Genomic DNA, 9474 nt, shown 5'->3' with positions numbered 1-9474 from the left:
GCACATGAGCTTTATTCTCTACAAAGATGGAAGTGAAATAGCATCCAGTGACAGGTCTTGGGCAAGTCCAGGGGCCAGTGCAGCTCACTTTCTGATCATTTCAGTAGGCTCTGGTGATGGAGGGAATTACAGCTGCCGCTATTATGACTTTGCTATCTGGTCTGAGCCCAGCGACCCTGTGGAGCTTGTGGTGACAGGTTAGGAGTGGGGACATGCATATGGAGACAGTATTGACCCTGGGACAGTGGGTGGAAGGGCTGCCAGCAGGAGAGTAAAAGCGCTCCTTCTTAAATTCACCAAGATAAAGCATGTGACTCTTAATCTCAGGGTCATGAGTTGAAGACCCACGTTGGGCATGGAGCCTATTCAAATATATAAATAAATAAAATAAAAGTCACCAAGGAAGTGCTTAAGAAAGTGCCTGGTACATGGTAAACAGTCCATGAAAGGCAGCTGATTATATTATTATTAATACAGGGGGAAGAGTCAAAGGAGAGGGGAAAGGCAAGTAATTCACTTCTAGGGAAAGAAGGGAGGTAGATGCGGGTGTTCTATCCCCAAGGCCAAGCTCACGTTGCTCTACTTCTGAAATCATTTTGTGGCTTGGCCTTGAGCTTTAGACTCAATGCTCACTTTTTCTTTAGATGGGCTGTCAGAGATTGGTGGGCTGGATGGCCCTCAGAGAAAGGGCAAAGACCTTGAAATGACAGCTGCATATTATGCAGCCATTACAAATGGTAGTTTTCAAAGGCTGATTAACGTCATGGGATACTGTTTACTATATAAAGTTAAAATATTAAACTACACAACTGTACATACAATAGGATCCCAGTTATGCAAACAGTTACAGCTATAATAAATGAGCACCCATAAGAAAAAATGAAAAAGAAAAACAGAGAAATGTATAAAGAATGATTATATTTGAGTGGTAGAATTGTATTTCCTTAGGTTTTTCTCTATATTTTCTTTTTGTTAAGTTTATTTATTTTGAGAGAGCATGCACACATGTGAGTGGGGTAGGGACAGAGAGAGAGGGAGAGAGAGAATCTCTAACAGGCTCTGCATGGTCATCACAGGGCCCAATGTGGGACTAAAACCCATGAACTGTGAGATCATGACCTAAGGTGAAATCAAGAGTCAATCACTTAATGGACTGAGCCACCCAGGCACCTTTAGTATTTTCTAATTTGCTACAACGAACACATACTGTTTCTTTCTTTCTTTTTTTTAATATTTTATTTATTTCTGAGAGAGAGAAACAGCGTGAACAGGGGAGAGTCAGAGAAAGAGGGAGATACAGAATCTGAGGCAGGCTCCAGGCTCTGAGCTAGCTGTCAGCACGGAGCCTGATGCAGGGCTGGAGCCTGATGCAGGGCTCGAGCCTATGAACCGTGAGATCATGACATGAGCTGAAGTTGGGTGCTTAACCAACGGAGCCACCCAGGCACCCCAAACACATACTGTTTTTTACAATAACACTAGAAAAGCAATTTGCAGAAGGTGGGGACTTCTTTCACCTTGTGGTCTCTTGAATTTCAGAATACTACCCGCAACCCACTCTCGTCGCGCAGCCAGGTCCTGTAGTGCTTCCTGGAAAGACTGTGACCCTGCGCTGCCAAGGGGCTTTCCCAGGCATGAGGTTTGCCCTCTTACAGGAAGGAAACCAGATTCCCTTACAGTTCCAGAGCACCTCAGGGAACTCTGCTGACTTCTTCCTCCACACCATCGGAGCTGAGGACTCTGGGAACTACAGTTGTGTCTACTACGAGACGACCATGTCAAATAGGGGATCACATCTCAGCAAGCCCATTATGATCTGGGTGACTGGTAAGAACAGTCAAGATAGAAGACTGGGACAGAGACAACTGGAGTAGGGGTTAGGGAGGGTAGAAGGCTAGGCCAGACCCTAGAGGTGAACCATTGTGTCCAGAAGGAGAAAGGTAAAAGGTAAATGCAGTGAATGATAAGTTTCCATACTCACTAATTTCCATCTTCCATCTCTTCCTAGACACATTTCCCAAGCCATGGTTGTTTGCTGAGCCCAGTTCTGTGGTTCCTGTGGGGCAGAATGTTACTCTCTGGTGCCAGGGGCCAGTCCATGGAGTAGGGTACATTCTGCACAGAGAAAGAGAAGCCACTTCAGTGCAGCTCTGGGGATCCACCAGTAATGATGGGGCATTCCCCATCACCAACATATCTGGTGCTAGCATAGGGCGTTACAGCTGCTGCTACCACCCTGACTGGACCAGCTCTATCAAGATACAGCCTAGCAACACTCTGGAACTCATAGTCACAGGTAAGGAGAAGGGGCTCTGGAGTGGGCATGGGAGCATAGAGGGGAGAGAATGGACTGCAAGATGCTTCATGGAAATAGTTTTCAAAGAGCTCAAGGAGAGGCAAGCAATAGTCTTTCTTCTTTATTGAACAGACTCCAGGGGTGGCACACTGGAATGTGGCCTTCTCTCTCTGACCAGCAGTTAATTTTTTCTAGGTTTGCTCCCCAAACCCAGCCTCTTAGCCCAGCCAGGTCCCATTGTAGCCCCTGGAGAAAATATGACCTTTCAATGCCAAGGGGAACTTCCAGACTCAACATTTGTCCTGCTGAAGGAGGGCACTCAAGAGCCTTTGGAGCAACAGAGGCCAAGTGGGTACAGGGCTGACTTCTGGATGCCAGCGGTGAGAGGTGAAGATTCTGGGATCTATAGCTGTGTTTATTATTTGGACTCTGCTCCCTTTGAGGCTTCGAATCACAGTGACTTCTTGGAGATCTGGGTGACTGGTAAGGTCCTGGAGACCTCATAAATAGTCTAGATTTTCTAGTTTTGAAGTAGGTAGCCCTAAGTGGGTTCAGGGCCGCTTCTTCGAATACTGGTTGGTTGTCCTGGTTGGTTGCAGATAAGCCCCCTAAGCCCTCGCTGTCAGCCTGGCCTAGCACCGTGTTCAAGCTAGGGAAAGACATCACCCTTCAGTGCCGAGGACCCCTGCCAGGTGTTGAATTTGTCCTGGAGCATGATGGTGAAGAGGCTCCTCAGCAGTTCTCAGAGGATGGGGACTTTGTCATCAACAACGTAGAAGGAAAAGGCATTGGCAACTATAGCTGCAGCTACCGCCTCCAGGCCTATCCTGATATCTGGTCAGAGCCTAGTGATGCCCTGGAGCTGGTGGGGGCAGCAGGTGAGAGGATAATCCCTCCATTGTCCTAGCATGACCCGCCTAGGATCCCAGAGACAGTTCCAATGGAGACCGCCTAAATGTGAAGGTGGGAGGGTTTGGAGTCAGAGACCTTAAGTGTGGCTATCTTTCTCCCAGGGCTAGTAGGGAAGTGGGACCTTGGATTCACTCACAGATAGTGAGCAGGATACTTTCAAGGCATCGTCCACCCCCCAAAAGGACGGCTACTTCCGCCTCAGCATAAGCGCTGGCTCTGACCAACCCCTCTGAATTCTCAACACATGGCTTCCACGTGAACCCTGGACGATGCCAGATGAGGGGGGGCAAAGAGAGATCAGGAGAAAAGACATGTGGTAACCTCCATGGCCTTGGTTTCTTCTCTTTTATCATCACAGGGCCTGCTGCTCAAGAGTGCACTGTGGGAAACATTGTCCGGAGTAGTCTGATTGTGGTGGTAGTTGTAGCCTTGGGGGTGGTGCTAGCCATAGAGTGGAAGAAGTGGCCTCGACTCCGAACCAGGTAAATGCCTCATGTCAGCCTCCTTCTATAAACCCAGGGCTTCTGGAGAAACAGTGATATAAATACTCCTCAAATATCTGAGCCCCATAACAGAAACTGTTTTCAGGATAATGGTTTTGGATCCTCCCTTAGTCATGTCTTTTTCTCTGCACAGGGACTCAGAGACAGATGGAAGAGACCAGACCATAGCCCTTGAAGAGTGTAACCAAGAGGGAGAACCAGGCGCCAACAGCAGCTCTCCCTCATCAGTCTCTCAGGGAACCTCAGTGGAACTGCCAGTCCCAATATAATAATCTCCTCATTTACAAGAGCTTTCCTCTCCTCTCTTTTATCCTCAGAGACCTGCAGATCTGACTTATACTGGGAGTCAACCCCATCTACCATTCCTTGGCCAGTAATCACCTGAGCTGGGTCAAGGGGATTCTGGGAGTTGAGAGCTCTAACAGGGTGAGATGTTTCCTGAAGAGAGATTCCCTACCCCTGTAACTCCTCACTGTACTGATTTATTGGTGCATGAAACTCTATTAAAAACATATCTTCTGAATAAAGAGAGTATTCACTATTTAACCAATAAAACTATGGCAGTGATTTTTCCCTGAGCCAATTGTCTACTTAGAGCTTAGAAATGGTGTATTGGAGCTGACCTCCATGGGAGAATAAGAGAGCATGGGGCTGCTAGCACAAAAGAAGGAGCTTAAGGGGAAGGAGGGAAGACTCCACAAGAGTACTTCCCAATTTGGTTTGAGACATTGTCACTGAGTAGAATGTCCTTTTATCTTTCCATCTCATTATTGGATGGATGAATGGATGAATGGCAACATTCCTTCTAAGTTCAGCCCAAGGAGGGCAAATATTGAAAGTATATCCTTTTTACCCTGTTACTCGTAGGTCCATAGTATGCCTGCTTTCAAACATCAAAGTTAGCCCTCTGCAGAAGTTTGAAATTGACAAAATATGCTTTGTGGCCCTTACCTGATAATCACGGAGTATGTATTAATTCACTCTTAAGTCTAACTGGTTGATAAAAGCTGAATAGTTCAATGATCCCTAAAGAGAGCTTTGTTTTCCCAAAGGAATGGGTCTCTGGTATTGGGATCTCAGAGGGTGAGTAAGCAGTTGAGGTGGTTGATTTGAAGAAAGGGGCTTCCCAATGTCTCCTTGCATGACTCCAAGTGGGGTCTGGCTTGCATTCTGAGCCCCTGATCTTCCTCCCTGGATCAGCATGCCATTTGCTCCATGGGTGGTAATTCACTATACATTAAGGGGATTGAATTGGGGAAGGGACCTTACCTAGTTCCTTGAACCTGTTTAAGACCTCAGAAGAATAGACCTACAGGTCCTAGAGGAGGTCATGATTCTTTTAAACCTGACCCTAGAGTTCCTTACGTCCCAACACTGTTTAATTCTAAGCCAACACTGTTCAGTAAAATGATGCACAAAGGTGCTGTACACAGTGAATTATTTATCCCAGGTTACAATAAAATTTATAAAGCAACTCCTGTGTTCTAACATTAGGGAGCTTATTTACCCAGCAACTTAATGGAAAAAAAATGCATCCCATTTCCCTTAATCCTTATAGAGTGAAACACTGAGTACTATAGACTAATTTGTATTAAGCTCTTTGGAATGTAGAAGTACAAAGTCTCACTCTGATTTCCATTTGATGAGATTCTATTGGTCTCTTATACAAATTTCTTATAGTGTTTCTAAAAACTGCATTTCAAAAGTGATTTTACATTTGAATTTACCAAAACCTAAATGTTGCTTTCTGCTGAGCAGTACTCTCTGCTTTCAAACTCATAATCCCTAGCCCTCAATCAAGCTGTACATTTTGAACAATAAAGGGAAGCTTTTTCTTGGTCCTTAGTTTTAGGATAGAAGTCTTTGCTCAGGTCTGGTTTTGTTTTCCAATCATCAGGTGTTCCAAAGTGTATTATCAAGGCTTGTGTCAGGGCTGTGCAAATTAGCAAGTGATCATTTGATTACTTTAGCTCTTAAAACAACAGAAAGAGAAATGGGAAGAAAAGAGCAGAGAGCCAAAGACTGACATCTAGAGAAGCCTCTGAATTAGAAAAGCAGGAAGAAGGTGAGGCAAAATGCAGAAAAAGGCTCTTGTGAAATCCAGATATTGAACCTGGGGTCTCCTGGGTCAAAAGGATTTAAACGCAGGTGCTTATGGAATCAGATAAAATTTTGATAAACCTTTCAATGAGAAACAAATAGTGAGAAAAAAATTTAAAAACAGAAACAAATAGTGAGAAATATTGTGACACTGGACTGTTAGTTGGTTTTCTAAAAACACTTACATATACCATTCTTTCACTTAGAGAACTAAGTTCTATATGTTTTAGAAGGGAAAAAATAGTTGTCAATTAACTGTGAAATACTTAAAGACAAAGAGTGGATTTGAGATTTAAGTTTCCTACTCACTGTCAGAGTTATCTCAATGAATTAAATATCTATTTATAATGCAGAAGTCGTCACAAACTATCTCAATGAATTAAATATCTATTTATAATGCAACCTTAGCTTGTTGCTGACAATGCTCCACATGGCACTTTTTTCAACCTGGTTGCCATGGGAATCTGTTCCTTTACCCCTGGCTGGCCTCTAATCATCAGCCCAGTATTAGGTAATTTCTGGGAAATGGAATCTCAATTAGGATGGAAGGGACCTTTGAGAGCAGAATTTGTCTCTGGGACTCCAGGAACATAGGACAAAGATCCTCTTCCCATCTTTAAAAAACAAATGTAAATTACCACTGATCCTTGAGCTCACACATCTTTGTCCCCAGCATCTCAGAGCTACAAAAGTTGTCAGGGTGGTGTGGTCCAATCCCCCACACAGTACAGAATCTCTTTCATGGCAGAGGTTTCAGGTAGGTCCACCTCTAGGGATGGGGAGCCCACCACTTCATGACACAACCTGAGAATTTCAAATTGTTTGATTGATCCCATATCTGCCTGTGTACATTCCTTTCATATTCACCAGCTCTAGTTCTACCTCAAGTTGCAACACAGATGAAATCTACTTCTTACACATATACAACATCCAGAAGATGTGAGTTGTCCTCCTCCAGTCCATAACATCTCACCAGTGGTACTTCCTGGGTTTGGCCAACATTCATTTCCAAATGTATCTCTATGTGGTTAACTCTCAGTTACCCAGGCTTTGGAGAGGGCAGAGTTCATGTCTATCCAACTCCTTCCAGATTCAACCATAGCCACTCTTCTATGCATCTTAGATATCTATTATTGTATAGAACAATATGAGATAGAATACTTACATAGAATAGTAAACAATGATAAATGATGTAATGAAAAATAAAGCAGATATAAGAAATACAGAAGTGACTAGTGGGGAAATTGTTGCAATTTAAAAAGGATAGCTGAGTCTACCTCTCGGAGAAGATGACATTTGACTTACGGTTTGAAGGGAACGTGGACCAAGCCTTGCAGATATCTAGGCAAAGTGGGTTCTTGTCAGTGAGCACAGCAAGTGCAGCAGCCCTGAGACAGGAGAATGCCTGGTTGGTTGGATGAACTATAACTATACTATAGTGGTCAGAGCTCAGTAAGCAAGGGGGAGAGCAGGAGATAAGGTCAGGGAGGTGGTGGGAGGCAAGCCAAGCAAGACCTTTGCAGGTCTCTGTAAGGACTTTGACTTACACCGTGAACAAAATAGGAATTTACCTGAGTGACATGAGAAGACTTAGGTTTACAAAGACTGTCTAGTCTTCTGCATGGAGAGTATACTAAAGGGTAAGAGCAGAAGCAAGAAAGATCTGTTGGGAGGCTTTTGCAGTAATCAGACGAGAGAGTGGGTTAGGTCAACACAGTAGCAGAGAGGTGATCAGAAATGGTTGTATTGTTGATATAATCTTAGAAAAGAGTCAACAGAATTTGCTGACAGACTGGATGTGGGGTGTGTTCTGTAAACATTTGCATTAAAAGAAAGAACTGTTTCAAATATTGCCTTAGTGCTTCCCTCCCTGGGTTATTTTATTTTATTTTTTTATTTTTTTNCTTAGGAACCTCCACACTGTTTTCCAGAGGGGCTGTACCATTTTACATTCCCACCAACAGTGTAGGAGGGTGCTCCCTGGGTTATTTTAATCTCGTCCTCAAGAAAGAGTTTTCCAATGCCTCCCAAGCCAGGTCGCCACTTCTGGAAGGTTTGTCAGTGAGTTTGTCATTGTCCGTGCAGAAACACTGTGAGCAAAATGCAAACCTGTGCATCTGAAGTGACCTTACTAACACAGAGCACACAGGACAGTGAAATGATCATCTTCCAGGAGCTCAACTCACCATTTGTATTAATGCCATCTAAAATTACATTAGTCCTTGGGCAGCCAGATCACTCTGCTGGCTCATAGGAAACTATGGTCACCTAAAATCCACAGCTCTTTTTCACACAAACTCTTGCCAGTGCGATCCTTTCTTGTTCTTCACTTGTGCAAGGGATTTGTTATTTTGAAATTGAGTTTTTAACTCAGATATAAGACTTGAAATTTATTCCTGTTACATTTCATCATATAGGCCCCAGCATACAGACATCATATATTACCACTTAATGAGCCTCCTTTGATATGCCATATACATAGGCATTCCTTCATTCACTCCTCACAACGATTCTGTGTCACTCAATCCTATTATTATTCCCATTGTACACATTAGAAAACAGTGGCTCAAACAGGTAAGGTATCATGTCCAAGGCCACCTAGCTCAGAGCCAAGGGCAGAGCTGGAATTAGAATCCAACTTTGTCAGATTCCAAAGCCAGATTCTCCCATACTAAATCCTGGATAGCACAGTGTCTAGAATATAGTAGGTGTACAACAAATATTTACTAAATTGGCCACCTTCACACTCCACTTTTTATTTATGTTATTGAACTGACACTCATATTCACTTGGTATTTCTTGGGCTCTGTTCTAGAGCTTTATATTTATTAAGCATCTTTTTTTTAAAATTTTTTAATGTTTTTTATTTATTTCTAGGAGAGAGAGGGAGACAGCGTGAGCAGGGGAGGGTCAGAGAGAGAGGGAGTCACGGACTGAAACAGGCTCCAGGCTCTGAGGTGGCAGTCAGCACAGAGCCCGACGCGGGGCTCGAACCCATGAACCGCGAGATCATGACCTAAGCGAAAGTCGGACGCTTAACCGACTAAGCCACCCAGGCGCCCCATTTATTAAGCATCTTAATCTTCACAATAAATCTATGAAACAGGTACTATCATTTTTCACATTTTTTTTGCAAGGAATAAAACAGAGCCACATAGAGATTAAGCAACCTGCCTAGGTGACACAGCCAACAAGTGTTAGAGACAGGATTTGGACCCAGGCAGTCTGGCTCCAGAGTTTGTGTTTATAACCACTAAGTATGCTGTCTCAGGCTATTCTGAGATCCTGACCTTGCACTCTCAAGGGAAGGAGGTACCTCAATCTAGCTTACTGTCCACTGCCCAATGGTAACCCTGTGGCCCTTCTGTTGAAGTCCAGTTCAGCCTCCTCCTTTTCTCTGTTTCCCCTTATTACCAATGAAAGCTGGTCTCCAGGATTAGTAAGAAAGAAAACTTGCTCATGTCCCTAAATCTAGTCTTGATTTCTCCCCTTCCCTCTCAGAACTCCAGGACACTGCTTTCACTAGACAAAATTTTTCAACTTCCTTCCTTAAGGAGGGGTCCAATGTGATTAAATGGTCCCTGTTCTGGGCAAATACCTTAAAAAAACAAAAAACAAAAAACAAAAAAAAAAACACTTGGCTGGTGGTGGCAGGTCAATAAA

At 43.7% G+C, this 9474-nt stretch overlaps 1 protein-coding gene and 1 pseudogene across 1 annotated transcript in view; both read left to right on the top strand.

Moving 5' to 3' along the window:
* IGSF1 (immunoglobulin superfamily member 1) overlaps positions 1-4205 on the top strand; it is a 14033-nt gene extending 9828 nt beyond the window's left edge. Inside the window, exons 13-19 of the mRNA XM_077746372.1 lie at positions 1-197; positions 1540-1827; positions 2009-2296; positions 2492-2779; positions 2896-3174; positions 3567-3690; positions 3845-4205. The exon at positions 1-197 is cut by the window's left edge and continues 17 nt beyond it. Coding sequence (XP_077602498.1) covers positions 1-197; positions 1540-1827; positions 2009-2296; positions 2492-2779; positions 2896-3174; positions 3567-3690; positions 3845-3980 — 1600 coding nt within the window. The 3' untranslated portion in view covers positions 3981-4205. The remainder of the gene's footprint in view (positions 198-1539; positions 1828-2008; positions 2297-2491; positions 2780-2895; positions 3175-3566; positions 3691-3844) is intronic.
* A 2895-nt stretch (positions 4206-7100) lies between these two features.
* LOC144216922 (olfactory receptor 12D3-like) overlaps positions 7101-9474 on the top strand; it is a 56305-nt pseudogene continuing 53931 nt past the window's right edge.

The sequence above is a fragment of the Crocuta crocuta genome, unplaced genomic scaffold (genome assembly GCF_008692635.1).
Source record: "Crocuta crocuta isolate KB4526 unplaced genomic scaffold, BGI_CrCroc_1.0 scaffold3369, whole genome shotgun sequence".
NCBI classification, from domain to species: Eukaryota; Metazoa; Chordata; class Mammalia; order Carnivora; family Hyaenidae; genus Crocuta; species Crocuta crocuta.
Note: the sequence above shows the minus strand (reverse complement) of the source record. Positions and strands in the feature narration are given on the sequence as shown.